The sequence below is a fragment of the Ochotona curzoniae genome, unplaced genomic scaffold, assembly GCF_017591425.1.
Source record: "Ochotona curzoniae isolate NIBS_2020 unplaced genomic scaffold, NIBS_Ocur_1.0 contig_2692, whole genome shotgun sequence".
Classification (NCBI taxonomy): domain Eukaryota; kingdom Metazoa; phylum Chordata; class Mammalia; order Lagomorpha; family Ochotonidae; genus Ochotona; species Ochotona curzoniae.
In genome coordinates this window covers 13285973-13312271 of record NW_024465556.1, presented here as the reverse complement: position 1 = coordinate 13312271, position 26299 = coordinate 13285973, and the positions used below count along the sequence as shown (strand labels likewise).

At 36.4% G+C, this 26299-nt stretch overlaps 2 protein-coding genes across 2 annotated transcripts in view; one reads left to right on the top strand and one right to left on the bottom strand.

The window, feature by feature from the left end:
* LRRTM3 (leucine rich repeat transmembrane neuronal 3) overlaps positions 1-17988 on the bottom strand; it is a 121946-nt gene extending 103958 nt beyond the window's left edge. The window contains exons 1-2 of the mRNA XM_040975831.1: positions 17434-17988; positions 15579-17110 (exon numbers count right to left, since the gene is read on the bottom strand). Of these exons, the coding sequence (XP_040831765.1) occupies positions 15579-17110; positions 17434-17437 (1536 nt within the window). The 5' untranslated portion in view covers positions 17438-17988. The remainder of the gene's footprint in view (positions 1-15578; positions 17111-17433) is intronic.
* CTNNA3 (catenin alpha 3) overlaps positions 1-26299 on the top strand; it is a 1082048-nt gene that overhangs the window by 381710 nt on the left and 674039 nt on the right. The window lies entirely within an intron of this gene.

Below are 26299 nucleotides of genomic sequence, written 5' to 3'. Positions count from 1 at the left end.
GGAGTCCATCTCTGATTTTTAGTAGGGATGCATATTGCATTGTATCTTCACATCTGAATATGATAGCCTGTATTACTCCATCACTATACATTCCCTTAAATGAGAAGCATGAAATAAGGTAAATAACAGGTATGAAGTTAAAACAAAACAAAAAGAAGAAAAAAATACAGCACCATGGGGTCAAAAAAAAAAACTGAATAACCAGTGCATGGGTAAGGAAACAAAAATACAAAAGCCTCTTGGGTAAAATGATGCCACCAAGTGATCCATGAACCAGCAATGAATTCAACAAGAGAAAAGAAAGTATTTGGAAGAAATGAAAATAAAGTAAAAAACATCAAAACACATGGGATGTAGCAAAAACTGCATGAAAAGTTATTGGACTTAGAATTTGCATGATGGTTTCCTTCTATTGGAGACAACATATGGTATTTGTCGTTTTGGGGTTTACTTATTTCATTGAATGTAATGGTATCTAGTTGGGACCATCTATTTGCAAATGGTGTAATTTCATTCTTTTTAATGGCTCGGTAATATTCCATGGAGTAGATGTATCATGATTTCTTTAACCATTCCTCTTTGGATGGGCACCTGGATTTTTTCCATATCTTTGCTATTGTAGATTGTGCTGCTATAAATACAAGATTACAGATCCCTTTCTCATATGAAGTTTTCATTTCCTTTGGGTATATTCCTAGGAGCAGGATAGCTTGGTCACATGAAAGGTTTATTTTCAAATCTCTAAACACTCACCATACTGATTTCCATAGTGGTTGTACTAGCCTGCACTTCCACTTCCACCAACAGTGAAGGAGGGTACCTTTTTCCCCACAGTTCTAAATGTAGGCCAATCTCATTGGAGTTAGGTGGTACCTCAATGTAGTTTTCATTTATATCTCCCTGACGGCTAGGGAGCCTGAGCATCTTTTAATATGTCTAATGGCCATTTGAATCTGTTCTTTTGAAAAATGTCTGTTCATTTTCTTTGCCCTTCTTTTTTCCAGTTTTTTTCCCCTGTGTTTCTGAAGTTCTTTTTAAATCCTGGATATTAGTCCCCTATCACTTGTGTAGTGTGCAAAAAATTTCTCCCATTCGGTTGGTTGCTTCTTCACTTTGTTAATCATTTCCTTTGCTGTATAGAAGGTTTGTAGTTTGATGTAGTCCCATTTGTTTATTTTGTTTTTGGACTGCCTGTGCTTTTGGCATCTTTTCTTAGAAGTCTTTCCCTGTTCCTATTTCTTGGAGAGTGCTTCCTATTTTGTCTCAACTCAACAATACGCAGAAGAGAAATTGATCACTATTTCAAAAGAACAAGATACTTAATAGGTTTAAACTCTTTCCCTTTTCTAAATTCTCTGAATTTAACAAAGTATTTGTTTTCTCATGATGTCAAAGATACAAAACTGTATTTAAAGTTAAAGTCAAGCAGTTTGATGTCATTATTACTAGCACATAGCACTTTTATATTAGTATAGAGAATGTCCACTGTGAGGATTTCTGGACACCAATATTGAGCAATAAAGGGACTGGGCAGCAGCATCTAGGTAAGCTTTTCAAAAATTATCTGGGAAAAAATCAGAATAGGAAAGAATATTTTGAAAACACTTCATGGAAAGAGCAAGTATGTTTGTATGGTATACTCAGTTGAAAATCCTAGACAGATTGATTTCTCACACATATGTATTAAAGTGTAAAAAAAAAAACTAGCAAAATTTAACACTCCAGAGTAATTAATTAATAAGTGAATCTACATAACAGGTTTGTGAGGTTTGTGTTAAGTATCTATCATTTCACAGATCTTTTATCTCTTCAAAACTCACGGCTCTTTCACTTCTGCTCTTTTCAAAGTGTTTTTGTTACAAAGAACTAATTATTAGCATATCTTCCCTAAAAAATACATTTTGAAAATATCTCTTGGGCCCGGCACGGTGGCGCAGTGGTTAAAGGTCCTCACCTTGCATGCCCGGGATCCCATATGGGCGCCAGTTCTAATCCCGGCAGCTCCTCTTCCCATCCAGCTCCCTGCCCGGGAAGGCAGTCGAGGACGGCCCAAAGCTTTGGGACCCTGCACCCGCGTGGGAGACCCAGAAGAGGCTCCTGGCTTTGGATCGGCATAGCATTGGCCATTGCGCTCACTTGGGGAGTGAATCATCAGACGGAAGATCTTCCTCTCTGTCTCTCCTCTCTGTATATCCGCCTTTCCAATAAAAAATAAAAAAATAAATCTTTAAAAAAAAAATCTCTTGAACCAAATTTTGAAAACGAATCAAATAACTGATTTTCCTGATACAATTCCACATTTTAAACATCCTTTGACCTCTATTGTATTTTATTTTTTCTGAGGAGAAAAATCAACTTGTTTGTCTGCATGTGATAGGTGCTTACTACATTTCTACTGAATTTTTCATTTATAATTTTTTAGGTAATATGATTTTGCATAATGAAGTCATCATTCAATAGACTCAAATGGAATTTAAAATTTAATATCAGGTTTCTCTGTCCTCCTAATACCCCAAATGTTCAACTAGGTGCTGAGCTACACAGGATATTTGATTTACCACAACAGAGATAGTGTGTTTTATGAGCACTGAGTGTGTATGGATGTGGTATGACATGTCACAAACGGGTGGGAGGAGGGAACAATAGATGGGGTTAGGGACAGGTAAGGGAATGTTTTGAAGAGAGATTTGAAAGAAAATGGAGCCAGTTCTTCATATAATGTTTATGAAATAGAAATGATTAATTATTAGAAAAAATAAAGTATTAACAACACAATGTTTTTGTTTGGTGTTCAGGAAAATTGTTAGAGTTTAATGTTCAGTACAGCAAGTGCATTATAAAATATAAACAGAAGACATCAAAATTTCTGGTAGATCCTCTTCAGGTTTGATTTAATGATCGTGAAATTTAGCTTCAGAATTATTAAATCATTTTAGATAACTTGCAAATTTGGTAATTTAAATGTTGACTATGGGAACTTTCATTTTACCATGAATCAACGGTTGGAGTATAACAACATTTTGGGAAAGAGCAGAAGAAAAATTGTTTTGAACAGCTGCTATGCCTGTAAGCATGTGCTGCTTTGGCTAATCCTCAAAATTGCTCTTTTGTTGCCATTCTCTTCCCATTTTGCAGATGAGAAAACTGATGCCATTTCAGAACCAAAGCTTGCGTTTCACTTTAAACTTAATTGCTTGATTGTAAAGTTTCTGATCTCTCCCATACACCATGAAATAAAAGTAGTCTTCCATGAATGGATGAAATTTGAATGTTTTAAAATGCTATGGCTGAAACTGATTTTATAGATATCTACATCTATCTTACTGATGTATCAATTTAATCAATTTTAGATGTAAGAATTTCCTTTCTCATTTTCTGAAATCACTTGTTGCCCCTGTTTCAGCCACACACAGCTCACACAGCTTGAATGTTGGCTGGCACGAGCAGTGCAGTCAAGGCTGCAGCTGTTAGCATCCCCTCCTCCCATGCTCATCATGAGTTCTGCAAATGAGCCCTGCAGACTGATATTGCACTCTGCAGTTTATTTGACAAATAGCTTTTGTGGCCTTTGATTTTTCCTATCACTTGTACATGCTGGTGAGAGACGGGTTGTTTGTCAGATTCCGTATATATTCAAAGGAAAAGTTGATGATCCTTGCATTCAAAGTGGACTCTACTCTTAAGATTTACTTGTAGCTTTTACTTAAAATTATTTTGAGAGGATCCTAGGATATTCTCCTTATGGTGACTAGCTGAAAATTATTTCTATGCTTCTGTCATAAATCTTGATAATGCATCTCCTAAAATGTGCAAAAGAAATGTATTTCGTATTTATAGTGCTGAAATTCAGTGAGTCAAATTGCGTCTGGGCAGTATGTTTGCCTCTTCACGTTCTGTGTGACATTGGAGTAAAATGGAGAACTCAGTTATTCAGCTGCAGGCTCTAAGAAAGGCTGTTGTAACTGTGCATTTTAATGAACTGAATCAGCTGAGGAAATGTTGTCTCTCTACTGTGGTGTAGCTGTCTGCCTTGTAAAGTGCCTCCCTGGGTAAACAGAGGGCTTCTATTTCTTAAACTGCCTTTCCCCCTTGGACTTTGAGAGTGTTGGACTTTTTCCTTTTATTTAAATTATAGGTGAAGAAGGTTTCATTAACTCTCAAATGATTCTCTAGCAAACTCAACTGCATTTTTTTTTCATCAATTTGAGATACAATACAGTTACTGCAGGATGCATGCTAATGCTGGAGCACACAGAGGCATTTAGAAGCCTAACTCTTTTCTGTCATATTATCAGAGATGATATTGGTACTTAGGTATAGTTGAAATTGAAGATCCAATAAGTCTCTCTCTCTCTCTCTCTCTCTCTCTCTCTCTCTCTCTTTCTCTCTCTCTCCTTCCTTCCTTCCTTCCTCTTTATGACTGACTGGCAACAGATTAGTTAGTCACTAGTATCTGTTATTCAGTTGTGATCAAAGACTCTATGAAGAATCAAAGGTGAATTAATAGAAATTTCAGAATATTGGGTTTTTTTTTTTTTTTGGTCTTTTCAATCCATAGCCATGAATCCAGATGCCTTTATTTGAGCTAGAAGAAGCAGAACCTCCATTGCTTCCTTAAATCATTCCTAATTTAAAGTGAATAGAAGCAAAAGCTTGAAAATAAAGCAGCTTCCAGACATCAAGACAGATAGAGATAAAAAGTGATGCACTCATCATAGCGAAACCATAGAATGGGCAAGCAAGAGAGGGGCTGGGGAATGCAGTTCTTGAAAGATGGTTAAAAGGACAACTAAATGAGCTTAGGATATCAAATAGGAGAGAATGGATAGTACAATTTTCAAAGAATTAATATAACTACAAGATTTGGGGGCTATAGAAAAGTTTCATCTCAGTTTGTTCCATTGCATATCTTCCCAAAATGAATCTACTCTGATTATGCTGCTTTTCTAAGAGACAACAACCAATGGTATTTTCCTTTTTAAACAGTGTGAAGGTGCACATATAAGTTGTGTAGATTAATCTTGATAGGATCCCATATGCCTTCTGCATAATCAATGTTTAGGAGATAAAAAGAAAAAAAAGATGTTAGTAACGTTTCAGCTTCTGACTTTATGATTGAATTCCTTCAGTAGAACAATGTCTTTGGAGATACATATAATCAACAAGCCAAAGACCTATGACCTATGAGGCTGTAAAACTGTGTGGTGACCTCTTCATGTGGTAAGAGAAAAGAAGGCCTTTGTGTGTGTCTAAAGCAGAAGTCTTCTCAAACTGAAAATAAGATTAGGAGACATCCAGGACAAAGGACAAAGACCTTTCCCAGGAAAAGCAGGCAAAGAAGAGGTCACAAATATATGGCTTTTACAACAAACGCTGACAACTGACCTCTGCTATAGTTAAGATATATTTGTATTTAGAATTAAATGTTGTTTCTTTGTGTCAGTGTTTTTCTTAGCTCATAGTCACCCAAAATGGCCACAGCCTTTTTAACTACCATGGAGAGACTGTGGCATAAGAGCTGGTTAGGAGTGTTTGGGAAAGATTGTATGTAGGGAAAAAAATATACATAAAACAAAATTCAATACAAGCATGTATTAACTGTATGGCATATGAAGTTGACACAATAAAATCACCATACATTCTATACATTTGAAATATTTGTCCTGGATTGTTTATAATCTTAATTTATAATAACCTAGATTATACTCCAGATTGCACTTTAGAAAATCTGTTAAGTATCTTCATGAATTAAAGACTTAAAATCACAATTGAATTGAGAAAGAAGAGATGGTCCATTTTCTCAAAGGAGAGGATACAGATATATAACTCTAAAACAAGTCAGCAAGATATGCTGTTTTCTGATACCTGTACAGAATATCATGGAAAGAAGGAAGGGCAAGATTAAGATTTTTATAATAGGTAGGATCTGAGATGGACTTGGGATGAAGGAAAGACAGTTCCTAAGAGGAGGTGAAAAGGAAGAGGTCGTGAACATACAGCGGTTACAACAAAACGTGTTGACAACTCAGTCTCCTCTAAAATCAAAGTGTTTTTCTATTTAGAATTAAATATTATTTCTTTGCCTCAGAATTTTCTTTAGCTCCTAGGCACTTTAGGATAACCTGCTTAACTCCAGGGGTTGGAGCACAGAAAATTACACAGAAATAAAGGAGGTGATGCTAATGAACTTTGTTGGGAGGTCCAGGACAGTGAATATTTGCTTCCATTCAATATTAACCATATGCCTCAATGTTACTTTTTTGTCTATGAATTTTTCTTGGTGCATAGGTACCTTAAAATAATTCCTGCGAATGTCCATAGCTTTTTTTTCTCACTATCAAAAAGAGGCTGCTTAAATGCCACTTGTAGATTATTTTTGGCATAGAAACAATTTAGGAATATTTGGGAAAGATTGTATATAGGGGGAAAAAGGTATACATGAAACAAAAATCAAGAAGAACATATATTAATTATGAAGTATATGAAGTTGTCATAATTATGGAAACTTAATGGTAATTTAAACCTTTTCTTCCAGGAATATGACATTTTAAATAAAAACAGAGAGTAGAATTTGTTTCTTATTAAAGTGCCCTAAGATACTGAATTCCTAGCAAGCAAAACTAAACAAGGAAAGGAGAGAGTTACTGTTATGAGCCAAACTCTGTACTAAGTGATCCTGTGTCATGTCACTCAAATCTTCATGAACTTTTACGAGTGTTAAATCATGTAATTATAGAAAAGTACCTATGAAACGCTACATATTCACAGTCTTCTTTCTTGACCTTTTCACAATAATTTGATTATGATTTCATTGTTTTATATGTTTTCTAATGAAATTAAGACTGAAAGTTTTTCAATTCCCAAGACCAGTTTAGTTCTTCCTGGATCCATAGCCCAAGTTTTTTCTAGAATGGAGAAAATCAAAAGATAAACAACATGCAAAATTACAATTTATGGAGAAAATCCCTGAAGTATAGTGTACTGAAGGAAAAACATGACTTGTCCTGCCTTAATTTTCCTGGGAAGTTTCTACATCATGTTTGCCAAAAAATACAGAAAAGTCTATGAAGGATAATTTCAGTGGTGTTTGCAAAGCCATTAACCACCAGAAGGGCTTTTCGGAACCCTGTTTTTGGGTGCCTGTATTCAGTGTATGACTTTCATACCTTTGGGTAAAGGGGTTTGTCTTTATTTAATTGTAAATGTCCTTGGAAGCACAATGATACTGTTCTAAATTTAGGAACAGACATTTATTTCATAGGCTATAGGTAATCAAGACTGTCCTGTGCACAAGTGGATCAAGAGATTTCACCGTTTTTAAATCCTGAATAGATAACCAGCACAGAAAGCAGAGACAGAAAGCAGATATTCCAGACATGGAGAACCCAAAGTTGCAGTCGTGAAAGTGATGCAACAAAAAAACAAACAAATAAAAACAAGTCAGAAACTACCCTTTATAAGAAATGGGAAAGTAGAAGGAATGTAAAGCGTATTAAATAATTAGCAAACCTAGAGAGCAATTCTATCAAAAAAGTGAAAGGGAAGCTGTTTATGATTTGAAATTATTTTTAAGTTTTAGAAAAATATGAGGTTTTTGACTTTTTATGAAACAACCTTGACCTTTCCTTTTTAACTTCTGGCTAGCTTAATGCTTTTGCTTTCAGTCCAAATGAATAAAAACCCCACACATCTCCATGTGTTAGACTATAAAATAACTGGAGTGGAACTCATAAAAGTATATATGATGTTTACATTTACTGCAGTAAAAGCATATAGGACTAAGTACATGCTGCCTTTTTTTAAAAAAGATTTATTTATTTTTATTGGAAAGTCAAATATACAAGGAGGAGGAGAGACAAAGAGGAAGATCTTCCATTCAATGATTCACTCCCCAAGGGGGCATAATGGCCAGAGCTAAGCCGATCTGAAGCCAGGAGCCAGGAACTTCTTCCTGGTCTCCCATGCAGGTTCAGGGTACCACAGCTTTGGGCCATCCTATCTGCTTTCCGAGGCCACAAGCAGAGAGCTGGATGGGAAGTGGAGCTGCTTGGATTAGAACTGGTTCCGATATGGGATCCCAGCACATGCACGGTGAGGACTTTAGACATTAGGCTACCATGTGGGGCACTATGCTGCCTTTAATGACATGAAATGGGGTGGTGTGGTAACACAGGGTGGGAAGAATGGCAGATTAGAATTTAGCTAGTATTGGAATATCGTAATGGTAAATCACTGGAAATTATTTCGTGATGGGAACTGGATATGTATAATTTGGCATATGAAGCCAAGTTTGGATAGGATGTGAATTATTTTAGGCAGACATAAAGAAGTAAAAACATATATGATTAACAGATAATTCACTAAAAGACCTCTGTTGATTTATTTAAAAACTGAGTTTATTATGAAAGTTATAAATCTTTCTTATCAAATCATAATATGCATAGATTCCTTGTACTTCATAAGGACTCAGTTACATAGAATATGTAGACACAGATATAAAAAGTTAATAAAATATACAGCAAATTATAGTTTGCTATATTCTAGGAATCTATAATGTGTCTAACTTGGGAAAAACATAAAATACTTATTTTGCCAGATTATACAGATTTTGAATATTTTTCTTTAAAAAGGCAACATTGTTACCTAATCTGCCTTTGAATATACAGCTGTACACAAACCCACTCTATCAAATTTTCACTTCAAAATTTTATGCAAATTGTGCAAAATCTGTCATAAATTGATAAGTACAAGTCAATACTGAATCTTGAAATGCTGAGTTAGAGTTTAAATGTGTCTTCACTGTCATAGACATTGTAGAGTTTACACTCATGTGACTTAAAGCATTTTTTCACTGCTATGGTTCTGTCACAAGTTTATCAGTTTTACAATTGATATTTTTCAGCATCAACATAATGTCTTCTATAGTTTTCCTTTAGAATTCTTTTGAGATTCTGGTTGACTGCACAGATAGGGGTTCATATGCATTTCTTTCTTTCGGAATGTATAGGTCATTATTAATGATGAGAAGCATGTTTTTGGTAGATGTAAGACCACACAGATGAAATCAGGTACACCATCAATAGTGTATCCTCCCTGTAAGACAGTCTCAGTATCTGAGGACATTGTGGTTTTGCCACCACATTGTGAAACTGGAGCATCTGGAGGGCTAAATAAAGATTTCTGTTTAATTGAAGTCCTTTGGTCTTTACTGACAAAAAGTATTTTGCATTTTGGCTAAATAAAATAAATATAATGTAGCTTTATTAAAAATGCTTTCATTTAGTATAATATTTATTTCTTTCCCTGAAAAAACACAAAAATATAATTTTGACGGAGAAATGTTTTTGATTGGTGAAATATTGTAAAGTAATCCCATGCATAAGTCCTGTTGTTTTCTGGGTGTTAGTTAATTAAAAGGAAAACTAGTAAGGTTTGTTATTTGCCAGACCAACCATTCTGTCATATTTCTGTCTCTCTCTCTCTCTTTTTTTTTTTTTTGTAGTTAAAAATTTGAAAATACCTTAGAAGTGTTTTTGCAGTTTGTAAAGAGAAGTGATCTGCCAGCATTAAGTTTGCCTTGTGTTTTAATATCTCTTTCTATTGGAGATAGGTTACTTATTTGTGTGAAATGGCCAAATTGTGTTCATTTATATTGGGATGACTTTTTTGTGATCTAGGGAACAGAGAACGTGGAGAGACACAATTTGAAAATAGAAGGAAGAAACAAATGAAATTACTTCTTGGGAGGGGTAGGAATCCCTGAGGATAATAATTAAATTAAATAATTAAAAGCCCACAAAACAGAGAGTTGTCAAGAAAGTTACTAATTTTCATTACATTTATTGATAAGGATAAGATAGAAATTATGTTCTCTTTTTCTCCTCCAATAAAATGGGTTATTTGTTGCTGATAGAAGTTCTGTTGTTAAGAAAGTGCAATCGTAAAATATACTGTTTCTGCTAAATCTTAATTCCATGACCCAAATTCCTGGAGACTATTCCCGATAATCTCTATGTGCTCACACATTCTCCTGCATCTTCAGGAGACCCTACTCAAGAATAATCATGTGGAATTCTTTGAAGTTCAGCAGCATATCATTCTCAGATGCTTATTCCTCTGAGAAACCAAATCATCCTCTCTCTGATCCAGAGATATTATAGAAACTGCTATCCAAGACGAGGACTTTGAGCCTGCTTAAACTGTAAGAATTTTTGGAATACATCCATTGCCTTGTACTTAGTAGCGACTGCTACACCCGTGGAGAGAGATTTATGATTTTTACTGGTAATTATTTGATGAGTTAAGCATGTAATTTTACATAAGCAAATAGCCTGTTATTCAGAAGAGAGAAGAAAAAAAAAAACCCTTGTGCTTTTAATGCTACTTATTTTTTTATTACAGTGAAATTCAGTGGGTATAAGTGACAGGAGAAAGTAAAAGTAATTTCTACACCAAGAAGAAAACTTGGCTGTAGTCTTCCGTTAGGATGTGTATAGGAGGAACAACAGAACAAATGCTATGATTGACACCTGAAATGTGTGCTAATCCCACAGTACTAAGTTATAAATAGCTACTGGTGGCTTAATGATGATGTCATCTTTACATGTAACTATTATCATTATATAGTTTGAAGGCAACAAGGGCTGCAATCAGGGATCTGGGAGAGAGATAGATAAATAGACTTCCACAATACTTCGAAGTCTGTGCTGTACTCACCTGATTTAAGCACACCTAAAATCTTGGTTTTAGTTTGCTAAGTTTGGGGTTCTGTATTCTCTGCTTGGTATCTTTATGTGTGTTGTACACTTTTCATCATTATTGAAAAAAATCCCAGACTTAGGCCAAAGAGAGTGGAAGAACTAGATATGTATGGAAATGAGAAGTCAAAAGTAAATTCTGTGTTCGTAGTGATGTAAATGAATTTGCACTTCTGTAACATAGACTCAATTTTTTTAACCTGGTCCAAGCACACATAGCCAGAAACACTGGGTGATCTTTGAAAATAGTGGATAGTTTCCTCTTTAGAGTTTACAAAGTGCGATTCATATTTAGTCCTCCTAATAATAATGAGCAAGCAATAGCATGTATATGTTTTATATTTGAGAAAGTTACAGTTCATAAAAGCACAGAAATTGTCTTGAAAACACTTGATTTTCAAATGTTAGAGAATCCAGAATTAATGTGTTAATGTATAAGTCCCATACTCTACCTTGTATGATTATGGTACTTTCCACAAATGAGAAAAAATTACAAATAATTTTATTTTCTGTAGTGTTTTTGTTGTATTCTACCTTATGAGTCAAAATCACCAGTGACTTTGGAGCTTTAGGAAAAATTTAATCCAATTCCGTATGCTGTAATAATTTGAGAAATAGTCACTTTGACTTGTACATTTTGCCCTATCTTTACAAAAGCCAGTTACATAAGCTGTTTAACTTTCATTCATTCTATTCTGTTTAACTTACTTTTGTCATTCACCTGCACTGTTGTTCTTTTCTTGCCCATAGTTTCTCCTAACTGCCTCTAATTTTTATGTAGCTAGCCAAGAGACTACAAGAATGGAAAACTCCATGGATGTGCTACAGATGTAGATTCTAATGAGAACCAGGGAAAAAAGGGATAGAAGAATCATGTAATTCCTGAATTATTTATTTCTCATTTGTTAAGTCTGGAACTCATTTTACCTTAGGATTCCTATTCTAATGCTTGTTTATGATGCTAGTTTAATCCACACTTTAAAAAAAAAATCTTTTTTTGAGTCTTCATCTTGGTAAATGTCCAGGGAGGAAAAGATGTATCATATACCTACAGCATTCTAAAAGCCAAATCCATTCCAAATCCATGAATCTGACTCTGCATTATCCTTTTTCAGAAGGAGGGCATAACTTCAGTATCCATGAATCATCACCTCTTAGACTGTAACATCATTGTCAGAGAGCCTAATAGAACCAGTGTTCAGCTAGCTGGAAAGGGGGAAGGAGGAAGTAAGCACTGAGGCAAAGCACAGGTCACTGGCGCGATCAGCAAGCTAGATGGAACCACAATAAGAGCCTCCTTCCCCCTGATGGATCCTATATCCCTACTGATTAGTATATAATTGATGCTTTTTCTTTCAATATTTATGTATTGAAATTTGATTTCCCAATCTAAATTATGTTATATTTTAGCATCTACCTATGAAAGTGTTCAGATAGTTAATTAAAAAACTTAGAATATTTGGCAAATATCTGTTTGTATCAACCCTTTAAAATTGTCTTATCTGTTCTTACTGCATTGTGTGTGTTTCATGTTTTGAACACATTTCTCATCCTTGCTGGTAATTCTATGGCTTCTGTTCTGATGTTACTAAAAAGTCATTATGAAAAATAAAACTTTGAAAAAGCACATAACAAATATGTTTCCCAGAGAAAGAAACTAAGTAAAATTCAAATCTGATGTACAGATCAACAACAACACACCTGTTAAGTACCTTTACATAAGGATTCAGCATAAAAACCTACAATAGCCGAGTAACTGTGGTTAGTCTAACCAGCCACTGGAGGTCACTGCCGCTCCACAGAAATACAGTTTATTGCCAGTTGGCCTACCTGGGTAGTTGACTCACGAAATCAAGCAAAAAACGACTTAAATCCTATGAAAAGGTATAATGTCAACATCCTTGGAAACACAAACTTACTTAAAGTAAAAATATCTTGAATAAGTGTTGCTTAGAAAACCACGGCACTGAAGCTATTCAGTCTATGCTGTGGTAGCACAAGGCTTACTGAGACTAATAAAATGAGTTGGGGTGAGGGAGAGAATCCACACACGCAGCTCAGAGAGACTAAGCTCCCTTTCTTCTCTGTTATAATAAAGCGTCCAGAGTACTGACTGAATCCATTCTGCAACAGTGTGTTTCTGCCTTCTGGTTCAACAGGTCAGGCTAATTCTTTAACTGCTGTCACCTTTGAAGAAGATGAAATTTCATGTATATTTGCCCTAAAACACTGAATACCAATAAGATTTCCCTAGTCTACACTGAGTTAGAAGTACATAGGAAAATATATTTATGGTATTTATTCCAGAAAGTGCCATGGAGGTGTAGGTTAGGGCAAAAGTCTTTACCAAGATAGCATTTGTCAGTTGGATTTGATAATTTACAATGGTGATGTGTTATTATCTAACCTGTAAGTGTTACATTGCTGTGCTCAGAGGATAGTGGCAACATCTCCCAAAGGGCAGGAGTGGGGTGAGAGGTGAGGATGGAAGTGGGAGTGGGGGTGAGGGGAGAGAAAGAAAAGAACTTATGGGATCAAAACCAGTTTTTTCATCTATTATTAAATGTATAAGAAGTTAGGCTTACAAAATATTGGTTGTCTATTTGGCCATAGTCATTAATATGTTCCACTACAAGTGGCTCCAATTTTAGAAATACTTTCTATTCAGCAAATATATTTTATATATAATGGTAGTGCCATGGAATCAGAATTGAAAATCTAAGCTTAAATATGTAATGTCTAAATATATATGGTATCCAGGAAAATAAGGTAGAATATCAAGTCAATAAATAGAAGTAGGGTTTTTTTTAAACCTTAACACTGAACTTAGGTAATACATTCATCTTAGTATGATAAAAATTAGGCTGACCAGGGTCTTTTTTCTAGATGGAATATGTATTTACTGACATTTATGTAAAAATTTAAATTACAACTTCAGTGAAAAATATCACAGTAGGCTCAGTCATCCAGTTGATAGTACTGTAAGGAAGTATTTGGATTACTAATGAATTATAAATATGTGGTTGTTTGCCATTAATAAGTATATATTCAGTAATCATTTATGAGTAAACATATAGCTGCAATGCTTTTCTGCACTGCACTGATATCTATTTTAACATTTAATCCATTTTACATATTTCCATTTTTTTCATTGCTTACAGGGGTATTATTTTAATTATCTGACTTCCTTGCTATTCTATTTCATGGTGACTTGCCTAAATTTTTAAAACATGTGATACTTCTCCAAACTATATAAAAATACTGGTAAAAATACTCATTTTCTTTTTTACTGCAGTGACTCTATTTGAAAGAATAGAGACATGGTTAAAGATGTAGGAGTTGGCAAGCCACATTAAAGGAAACACATTAAATGAGGCCCCAATGTTGCAATTCCTGAGTTGTTGTTTTTTTTCCCCTCATATAATAGAACTGTTCATTATGGAGGTGAAAGATAATACAGATTATAGATATTTCTCTAAAAGCTTAATAGACTATGGTTCAAGTTACTTAAAAACAGAGCCTATATTTTTGCTGCAGTCAATAAACTTTCACCAGTGACATAAAAACATGCATACAGCTTACGGATTGCCAACAGGGTCTATACAGAATTGTGCTGATGGATGTGTGCACAATACAGATGAGCACAGGGACACGGTCATGTCAGCAGTACCAAAAGGAAAAATTGTTTTTGTCGTGTTGGTGGTGCTTTTTTCTGTAAGATTCTGTATACTAAGGTGTTTTTGAAGTCATCTTTCCAGTGAGACTGTTGGTAGAAAGCATGTCTTGATATGTGTTCTCTTTACACATCTGAAAGGAAGTGTTAGTGAGATACTATTGTGTGCAGGGCCCATCATGGAACATGATAGGACAGTCTGACAAATACTGAATTGAACAGGATAGAGCTCATGATTCCACTAACAATGTTTCACTAACAAAAAAACTGTGAGGGAGCCGCAGCTAAGCTCCCAGCCACATGGGTTAGGCAAGCTGCACTCACATCTGTAACTGTATCTGTAAACACTCCCCATGGAAGGAGCAGTGGAGAAATCCACCTCCCTAAATTTGCCTCTTGGCTATTTAATTATCTGGGAAACATACGGGCTAGAAGAAAGTGACAGTGAAACCTCAAGTCTGATTTATCATGCATGGATCTGAGACAAGCTTCAAGTGTAAAACTTTGTATTTTTAACATGCTCACATTTTATAACCATCTACTTTTGCAGTATTTTAACCCTGTAACAGTTCCTCCCTGTCCTTGGCTTTCTGTAATTCAGACACCTCTGCCAACAGTGCTGCTTTAACCCAGTGTGGTCTTTTGATAGTTTGCTACAAATTGTTTCTAAATCCAGCATTACTTTCAAGGTTCTTTCCATAATGTTCCTATAATCAAGCTATCCCCTTGAATCAGTTCAACCTCTGATTATCTGGGTTCATCACACCCCTTTCCTTCAATTGCCTATGAGCTCCAAGCCTTTGATGTTACCAAGAGTAACAGCACATGTGGGTGTTGCTTAGGAAAGAAGTTTTATCTTAAAAGACATGAGACATTAACGGAATCAATAGAAGGTCATATACAATAGGCATTATTTTAAATCAGAGTTCAAGCCTCACATTAATTGTGGTATTTAAATTTCAATGGGTTGATTACGTATGAAGGGAAAATGACCAGCATTACGAATGCTCTAAGACAGAAAAGAACCTTGCCAGAAAGCAAAGTGAGACAGGGGGGGAGCACCACGTTCCCTCTATAGTCAGCAGAGTTCATTAAAGACCACTTATTTCCCAGCGTTTAAGAGCAATTTTTATCACAATGGTTCATACCTCACACTCCCTGGAGCCTGATTTGTTATAGGTGCAGGGTCCTGTCCCATTCAGCAGCATCTCGCTGGTCTCCGTGTTGGTGGGTTTATAATCTACGTAAAATTCCTGGGTGCTGGGAGTCATTTGCTTTAGTGACTGTCTTTTCTTTTTCCTGTGCCTTCGCATGAGGGAGCGCTGCTGCAGCTGCTTCATGCTCGCAGGGTACCGCTTCCATGACACGTAGATAACAAGCAGGATGACGAGCACGGACAGGAAAAGGGCCACGCTGCCTGCGATGATTTTATGGAAAGAGATATGCTCCGTGTCGGCATCGCTCTCTGGGCCTGGCTCCGTCGCTCCCACCGTGGGGGGGAGAGGAGGTTTGCTCTCATGTTTCGGCCTGGGGAGCTTGGGCTTAAATGTTGGCTTTGGGAGAGCCCTGGCCAGATCCAACCTCTCCGTGGTACTTTTGCCACAGATGCTGTAGTTCTTCACTGCATCAATCACGTTTACTCCTTGTAGTTCTTTGGGACTGGCACAGATAATTGTATTCTCCCTCAGACCTTTAAAACTTTTCAGCCAGTTTACCAGGGAACAAATATTTCTGCTGCATTCCCATATATTCCCAGCAAGACTGATGTCATTGAGGGATATCCAAGAATCCAGAATCTCTTGACCAATAAATGTGAGCTTGTTAGAATCCAGGTTGAGGCGCTGCAGATTCGGGACACACTGGAAAACACTGGGTCCACTGAAAGCCTCGATCTCATTGCCTGATAAGTCAAGCCTTTGTAATGAACTCCAGGTCCAGGACATGGTCTGTCCTATGACACTGATTTTATTCCACTGCAAATAAAGGTTCTGAAGGCTCACCAACCTTGGAAAAAGGGCCAGGTTGAGCTTGGAAAATTGATTGTGCTCCAGATGAAGTTCTTTGAGTCTGATCATGCCAGCAAAAACATTCCTGGCTAAACTTCGGATCCTGTTATATCCCAGGTCCAAAAGTTCCAGGTTGCGGCAGTCTTGAAATATTCGTACAGGGATGGTTCTCAGGGAGTTGGACCGTAAATGTAAACTCAGCAGCTTCCGCAAGCCCCGAAACTGTTCAGAACCCAGAGAATGCAGCTGATTATAGGACAGATCCAAGTTCCGTAAATTTGTTACAGGTCTGAAGGTATTGTTAAGAAAATAGGAGATTCTATTGGAACTCAGAATCAACTCTTTGAGTCTGCGTATTCCATTAAAAGCATTTTCATCAATATTGCTGATATGGTTATGGTCAAGATACAGCCAGGTGAGCTGGTTGAGCCCTTTAAATTGATTATACTTAAGTTTTTGAAGGCTGTTATAGCGAAGGGATAAGCCTAAGCAACCAGCAGATATACTTGAGGGTATCTCCTGTAATTTCTGAGATTCACAATAAACCATTTTGCCTTCACACCTACAGCCCTTAGGGCATCCTCGTTCAGCAGAAGACAGCATTGTCAGTAAGACAGTGGGGGCTATAACCAGTGCTACAGCTGATCCGCTCAGTAGCCTAATTACATTGAAACCTGGAAATAAAAACAACTCAGAAAAGTTATCCCCCCAAAAAAGAATTCATTTATAATCAAACAGAAATAGGCATATAGATTCATATTTAAGAATTTAAATCTAGATAAGAAGGTTCAACAGCAAATATCTCCTTGTTTAATTTAAAGAGGATTGCTTTTACATTTTTTAAAATTGTTAATCAAGAAGACATGTCTACTAAGCAATTGAATTTATAATCTTAGAGCAAAGCAAGGTAATCTCTAAAATAATTAAGGCAGAATTATTACATACACTAGAGGTTATTTTTTTTTAAGAAGAAAAGAAAAAAAATGACAAAACATACCCATCCTTTGTATTGTTCAAAGGTCGTCCTTAAGTCTTTTGCTTTGGCTTAGGGGGCCACTTGCATGACAGCCCCTGTCAGCTGCACTGTAGTGAGTCAGGGCTCACTGACACCCAGGAAGAAAAATTGGACCCCTTGGGAGATGGACCGGTTTTGGAACATTATTCTTTGCCAGCCACGCAGAACACTCCAAGAACAAATAAATCCCAATACCGCATTTGTAGCAAAATATCAAAATCTTCCTAGGTAATAGGATCTTCGTGGATATTACGTTTTTGCATCTTTACAGGTTTTTTTGAGGGGGGGTGGAGATGAGGGCTTAAAAAAAACTGTCTTCTATAATTTCTTCTTATCAGAAAGCATGATGTATTCCTTCAGGCAACGTGGGGCTACCTGAGCGGCCACATGTGTATTCCATAGCCCAGCTGTTCCTGTGGTGAGCACCCAGTTCAGCCACAGCGCTGCGTTGGAGCCCAGAAGACAGGAGAGCCTCGTACCGCGCACACGCTCAGCTCACTTCTGCAGACTGTCATTCTGAAAGCTGCTCGGACTGTTGCTTTGGTTTCAGTGAATGCAGTCTTATGTAAAGCTGCCCCCAGTGGTGAAGAACATTATGGGCATGTGCAGAAATGCCTCTCTTTTATCTTGCAAATGAGCTGGCTCTGCTGGAAAATGAATGATTCTTTCGGTAGCTCAATAGGAACTGAATGGTCACCATAATCAATACCTAGCAGCATTTTTTGTTTGTTTGTTTTGGTCATCTCCAAGACTTGTTTTATAATTTGGCAGCATCTTTACTGTCTGCGCCCTATTAATTGCTAAACATGTGCTGCCCGGAGTTTTTCTGGAGCTTGACATTAAGTTCACAGACCAAATGTCAATTTTTCTTAACCTCAATGTCGTCTTCAAACTGAAATTTGTAAAATGAATTATTGAGCACTTCTCAGAGAAGCATTAACTGCTTGGTCATTTGACCTCTTGGAGTCACGGTGATTATTTTATGCAAGGTGTCTCAAGATGCAAGAATACATACATTTTGGAATAGGGAGGATAACTAATAGCATATCGACCAATAGCTTCAATCGCCTTTCTGGCTTCCGCAGGAAAAATGTAATGAATTTTATGACTTATAATTTGGTTCATTGTTTTGTATACTGTCATAAAAAAAAAATAGAAGAGAACTCCTTTTCTAGTGCCAAGAATCAAGAGATCATTTGGTTCATAGTTTAATTGATGCTACTCCTACTTATTATATATGACATTATGCATGTGCTACATACATACTATTTGTGGAGCATTGTCTGTGGCCTTCTTGCTTTGTCCTTACACAATGCTGTAATTATAGCATCCATTTTACAAGTGGGGAAACTAGGTGTTGAAGGAGTCATTTGCAAAAGGTCATTCAAGCATCAGTCAGGGTAGTGCTGAGATCCAGCCTGGTTTCTCCCGTGCTTGAACCTGCCAGGTGATTCTATTCATTTGCATTGTTATCTTCTTTTAAAAATCAGTTGAGTGAGAATTAGGCTAATTAAGACATTGTGATAGGAAAGCTGTAATTAACATTTTTTTCTTTCCTGGACTAGGAATAGGATTGTGTATACTTCATCAGTGTGAGGCTCTGAGAGGATCATAAAAACTCAGGAGAAATACATGGGCCTGATAATTAGGAAACCAGAGGATAGCACCTAAATCCAAATCCTTACTCTAATTTACCAGCTAAATAACCTTAGCCACTTAACTTAGCTACTCCATGCCTCAGCTTTATCACCTATACAATGGGTATGATAATAAAAATGTGCTTCCTAGAAACATTTTTTAAAAATTGTCATCTTAGGGCCTGGTGCGGTAGCCTAGTGGCTAAAATCCTCGCCTTGCATGTGCCAAGATCGCATATGGGCGCTGGTTTGTATTGCCGCTGCTCCACTTCCCTTCCAGCTCCCTACTTGTGGCCTAAAGCCATTTATTTTCAAAACCCGGATCCTGGGTTCAGTGTGATGGCACAGTAGGTAAATCCTCACCTTGCAAGCGCTGGCATGCCATATGGGCATTGGTTTGTGTCCTGCCCACTCTGTTTCCATCCATATCCCTGCTTATGGGCTGGGAGAGCAGTAAAGCATGACCCAAAGCCTTGGGACCCTGCACCTGTGTAGGAGAACAAGAAACTCCTGGCTCCTAGCTTTGGATGGGCTCAGCTCAGGCTATTGTAACCACTTGGGGAATGAGCCAGTGGATGAAAGATCTTTATCTTTCTTTCTCTCTGTAAATCTGACCTTCCAATAAAAATAAATAAATCTTTTTAAAAATTGTCGTTTTAATATCTGTAAAGACCTTAGCATGTGGCACAGAAGTTTGTATTTACTTTCTGAACGACATTAACTTTATGATATCATACTGGTGCTGAACATTATTTCATATTGAATTTAACTCTACTTCCATAAACTCAGAGAACTATTGAACTTTTTTTGTGTGTAAAGTGATTTTCTGAGATTTACAAAGTCTTGCCTTTTTGAATGAAAAAAACCTCCCTTTGTTTACATCATCTCAACTGAATCTTTTGGCTTTATGGGCTATAATTAATAATTATTAACCCATTTCACAAAGCAGACCATGGTAATATCTAGCCCTTATTATAGCCGTTTTGATGAAATATTGATAATAACCCTTAAGAAGTTTTCCTTGTTAATGTTTGTTAGGTGGATTGGCTGTGGAAAACCTGCAGTACTTTCATATTCTCCAAGAAGAGAAACTTGGTAAAGGTTAGTTATTATAATCACAAGGAATCCCACATATCAGTCCAATAAAAGCACTGATTCTTTCAGCATTATGTTATTAATAGGGCAAGTAGTCCTCCCCAAATTTGACATGCTATGGGTGCGTGTAAAGATTTCCCAGTTTCGCCCCATGGTCACAATTTGGATAAATGGGAGAAAATGTATGAACGAGTAAAGGATTGATTTAAAATTTAAAAAAAAATTGTTTTTAGTATGAGGAGCATATGCAAAAACGTACAAAGTCAATGTTTTGTTTGTTTCAATTTCCTTAATACATACAATAGCACTTGGCACATTAGTGATGCTCAATGAATATTTATTGAATACATTCATTTCATGGGAATTACAAATACAGTGGGAATAGTAGAAACTGATTTTGTAATATTAATGTTTTCTGTATGAGGATATGAGCCATGTATACTTCTTTGGAGAGATGTGCAACCATTTTGTAGAAAGCATTCCTAAGGGATTTGTGTGAAATGACAAGACACCAGCTAATAGGAAAACATAGATGATAAACAGGTGATCTTCATTTAAATGTCACATGGAAATGTGCTTTAGAATGTTCCCTTTGTCACAGTGCCCAAGTCCAACCCTGAATCTTTATCATTAAATATCCCAAATCTTTATCAGTAAATACAATCTGTATCTCTCAAGAAATACTAAAGGGACGCTGCTATTACCTTACTCTGATTTTTCCTTCTTATTCTCCCTTCTTGTCCATTAAATCTAATGGACACTTGTTGTGCCTGACAGCTGCAGGGAGCCATGGTAGAATGAATAGAGAACCTTTTAATTGTGTTTCTGGTATCTTTGCCTCATTTCCAGTCACAGAAGTAACAGAGGAGCGGATGGTGGTTTTAATACCTCACTGTGTTTTTCCTAGGACGAACCTTGGATTCTCTGCTGTGTGAGTCACTTGGCCTTTAGTTTTCAGGCATTTTCATCATGTTGTACCTCTGGATCTTATCTTCATAGCTCTCAATTCATGTTTACATCTGGGTCTTATTACTAAAATGATAACACTGAATACTGACTCTGATATCCTACTTAAGGGTAATCAGCAGCTAGTCTTGGATTATTGTTGGCTTGGAGGCAGCCTGTATGATCCTCGCCTTGGGACTGGTCCTTTAAACGGTCTGTCCTGGTTCAGTGTAATGAAGTATGTGAAGAGGGACGATTATCTATGAGACTAGTTGAGAATTCCAAAAATAAAATAGAGAATTCTAAGCTTTCTAAGCTACCCTGCACATTTGATCCTGTAGAAATTCACCTCCTCCCTCCCCCAAAAAAGCTTATATTCTCAAGGGGTTTACAAATTTGCTGATAGCCTTTTTAAAATGTATCCACCTTAACTCTTTCAATAGAAGAAAAGTTATGCTTATGGATTTAGTAACTTATTTTGCACTTAATACCACAAACCATAAGTTACACGCCAAGTTAAATTTCCTTCATGTACTTCATGTACCTAGAGCCTTAACGGTTTATAAAATTTTGAAATGTAATGTCACCTATCTAGAGACTTTTTTGTTGCACTTGTGGTATTTTAAATAGCTAAGCCTGTTTTGTTTGAATTTTCTAAACAAATGAACTCTCAGGATATAATAGTAAATTTTAGTGAAAAATGAAGCTACATTACAAATATAAGCATAGAATATCAGCCTGAAAAGGATGCACTGATGTCTTAACTGTAGTTAGCTTCAAAGATTTTACCTATTTAATAAACATGTAGTTTGAATACACATTATATTATCAACACTGTGCCAGACAATTGGAATATATCATGTAGGAATCAAAGTCTGCAATCCAGTGAAGCTTATATTCAAACAGGATTTGACAATGAAGGAAATAAATGAATAGTATGCGAATACATAGGTACTGCAGGGGAATAAAAAGGAAAAACATGTGAGGAAGATTGGGAGTAAAGGAAAGAAGTGGATTACAGTTTAATTAGGATGATTGGGACCCTTAAGAAATTGCTTGAACAAATCTTTGAAGAAGGTAGAGTTTAAACTTAGATATGTATGGAATAGCCAGTGTAAAGACGCAAAGGTGAGAAGCAGAGCGCATCTGCAATGAACAGCAAGGAGGCCAGGTAGTTAGCATAACGAAAGTGGGAGAGTAGTTAGAGATGAAGTCAGCATTTCTTGTTACAGGTATTGAAAGGCCTTGGGTACCATGCTTGAGATTCCATCTTTCTGCCTCCCTGCCCAAGAAATAGCTCACCCTCCCTGCCCGAAATAAAAGAGGCTACCTCAGATTTTTACAGAGGAAAGATATGATCAAGTTCGAAGAATCAAGATAAAAGAGCCACTGCTCCATATATAAAGAATGTTTTCAGTCCCTCCAAATTCATACTTTGAAAGTTCAATATCCAATGAGATGTCATTGTGCACAGGTAATTAGGTTATAAAGTTGGAGCCTTGTGATGTGATTCATGGAATTATAAGGATTAGAAGAGATATGAAAGAATTTGTTTCCTATCTCTTTGCTTGTTGCCGTGAGAATACAGAGGAAGCTAGTTGTCTACAAACCAGAAATCAAGCGTTCTCTAAAACACCGGATCTGTTGGCACCTAGGTCTTGAAGTTCCTGTTCTCTAGAACTGTGATGAGCAAAAATTTGCTACCTAAACTACCCAATATAAGGCGTTTTTCATAGCATCTCCTTTGACTAAGTCATTCTTGCTGCTGTTATGGGAATAGACACTGAAGTAAGGGTAGAAACAGAGATGTTGTAAGAGATACTGACCAAATCAGTTGCAGTAGAAGCAGTGACAATTGACTAACTTCAAGATACATTTTAGATAAAACCATTAGGATTTTGCTAATGGTATAGAAAGAGAAGTAAAAGGTAAAAGGAAAAATTAAAAACTGACATGGTTTTGTGGACTAAAGCATCAAATTCCTCCATGGGTGAAGTTTAGGGAGTAAAATTAAGAGTTCACATTTGACTTAAGTTTGGATTCACTCTTGGTTTTCTTCGATTTTCTGAGATTTTAATTTTGGGAAACATCGTTTTTATATCAGTGTTCAAAGAACCAGGGTGTATTTTCAAAATATTTAAAGGTATTTTTTTAACAGAAGTTACAAAATGATGAGCACAATTGGTCCCCAGACAAGAGCAGCATGGGTTTCTATTCAGATGGCTGAGACAGAAGTCATAGTTTTGTATATAGCTTGGGAGGGCCATGGAATCCAAAGCTTTGATGAAAATTGAAGTTGAAATTACATAAATACTGGATATGAGAAAATTTGGAATCAGCATTGTACAAAATACATTTAGTAAATGAAAAAAAAGATGCCTTTCTTGAATAATTTAGAGATTATCTTATATTGCTTATTGTATTACCAGCTGAAATTTGGAATCTGGAAATGATTCTTAGCAAGCTTTTCAGGGTGTCAGGTTGCTCATCTATGAAATAAAACTAATAAACTCTGATTTGTTCATTTATAAGGACTATTTGGGAACAGTTCTCATAATTTATATGTAAGTATGCTATATGATACAAATTGTTATCAGATATTTCTGGAGTCAGTGTACATATGAGAAAATTAATTGTATTTTGATTCACTCTAGCATATATTAGAATGGGCATTTAAGGATCACTTACATGACTAATGATGAGTCAAAATTTTTTATAAACCCCCAGATCTCCTTTTTGTTACCACAATGTTAATGAACCACTTATTATATACTATATTTTACTAGCATTCTGTATGCTAACGTATAAACTGTTTTCTCCAATAAACGCATGTGATACAGATGTTATAAAGAGCTTAATGTTTGTGATCTTATTAGCAATAGGATTTTGTAAAAATGATTTTTAAATTTTTTATTGATTAGGTAATCATACATTTTTATGTTTGTAACAATATGATCTTCATCAGAGCATCAACAATCCCATGAGATATCCTTAGTTTCCATTTGTTTGCTTTAAAAGTTCTGTTAAAAACCCTATTTCATCACATATGTTTATGAGTAAAATGGCTAAAGAATGTTCTAGGCCATACCATTAAAATGATCTCCTGGTGACTTCCTGGAGAGAAACAAAATGAGACCCTACAAGGTCAGTACAATACATCTACCCCTCACATCTGAAAATGCATTTATGTAGCATCAATGCATATCTACAGGTTCTATTTCATTCCTCACTGTCATTTTCTGAACAAGGTAGCCTTAAGCTAAATTTGAGAATAATCATAATAAAATATCTAACAAACTCTTGCAGTATAACATTTAGTGGCACACTTGTGAGACTCAAAAGACTATGTGACTTTAAAATATTAATTTTTCTTTTTAGTGGACATTTTAAAACTCACACCAAAATGGAGAGAATGACACACTAAGCATCAACTTGAATACTTAGCAGTATTTTTGCTAATTTTATTTAATCCTTACACTTCTTCCCGCATGCATGCACATTTCCTTCTAGAGTATTTTAAAAACAAATCTCCAGCATCGTAGGACTATTGGTCAATAGTCTATTCATTAATTTAGCCAGGCTGTCTATTCCCACATAGATATTTGATGCATCTATTTACTCTTGGTAGTAATTTAAGCTTAAAGATCTTTTGAGTGATGTGCAGCTTAGACCTTGGTGGGAAACATGTATTTCTATTTTGCAGTATTTATATTGAATAAATTCATTAATGGGTCAACTGCCAAGTTTGAGAATCAGAAATGATAATGAGTCTAGGCTGGTTTAATATTCATTTATCAGAATGTCTGTTCTTCCTTCACACTTGTTCTTCAGTAAATAAACCTGCACACTTGTGTGTTGATACTGAAGTATTCTAACATAGGCTCAAAAAATTTTTAAGAGAGCAGCAATAAGAATTCATTTGTAGTTATTTATACTGAAAGAAATCTATTCACTTTTTTTAAGCTTTTTATTTAGAACAAATTGCATAAAGGAACATGTGACATGTCAGTGTCACAGTATGAATTTGTAGTGCTATATATATTTCCAAATATCTTAAAATTTCTCACAGTGGAACAAAGGAGGTTTAGAGTTTTGTAAAAGCCTCTTAAGCACATTTCTACCTTAATAATTGATATTTTACTTTGTATGTATGACTTTAGTTTGAATGTATTCAATGATTAATGATATCATAGCAAATAGTTTCTAGTATTCACCTCGCACATATTCTGATGTAACAAGGATTTCTGAAGAAAAGATTTGTTTTATCTTCATAGCATTGTGTAAAAGAGTTTCAGTGAGGTACACTAGTATATTTTAAATACACTAGTATATTTTAAAATAATTATTTATTTTAACAAATAAATAATAATTTCCAGCTGTGGGCAACTGCTTATGCTGCCTTGTAGCTAGGCAAGTGCTACACTGCTTTAGAAAAGCAGCCAATAGTTGGTGGGCATTCTGGGCTTGGTTAATGCCAAATTTGTACTAACTATACCAGTGTGCCAGCATAGTTACCTATTCTATTTTTCAAGATATGTGGGAGGGATCCGGTGGGCCCCACTGGAAGACAATCCAGGAGCCTGTGCTGGCTGGGATTGCCCAGGAAAGGGGGTTTGGGCATGTGTGGCTTCCAGGAACCGGGCCACTGCACTTGCAGGTGGATGAGGTAGTTGAGACTGGGTGGTTTAGAGAGGGGAAGCCAGAGGGCATGTCTAGATCGGACCAATGCCCCCTCCCACGAGGGAGACTTGGGCAGCAGTTGAAAGCATCGCTCACCACCTGCTGGCACAAACAAAAGGTAGGGGTGAGGAGTCTGCCTCTTGGAGTTAGGCGATAGTTTCTGTCAGTGATTGTTGTCGCAGGGGAAGGACCATGCAATGCTTGGATATGACACTAATCAGCATGAAAAAGAGATAGGTCTGAAGTAAGATTTTTTAGGGGATGTGTGGGTTCATCCCTTTGGGTCTTTAGTTACACTGATTTGTGTGAGAGCTGGACGTGGTGTTGAGCCAAGCTAGATGTGACCATGTAATTCACTGACACTCACAGGAACTGGAGTTGGGAGCAGGTTGGGCTGACACAGGCTGCAGCACCCAGTGGCGCACCCAAGAATTGGGTCCAGGTGTGGGCTGGGCTGCAGCAACCACCAGTACATGCAGAGACTGGGACTG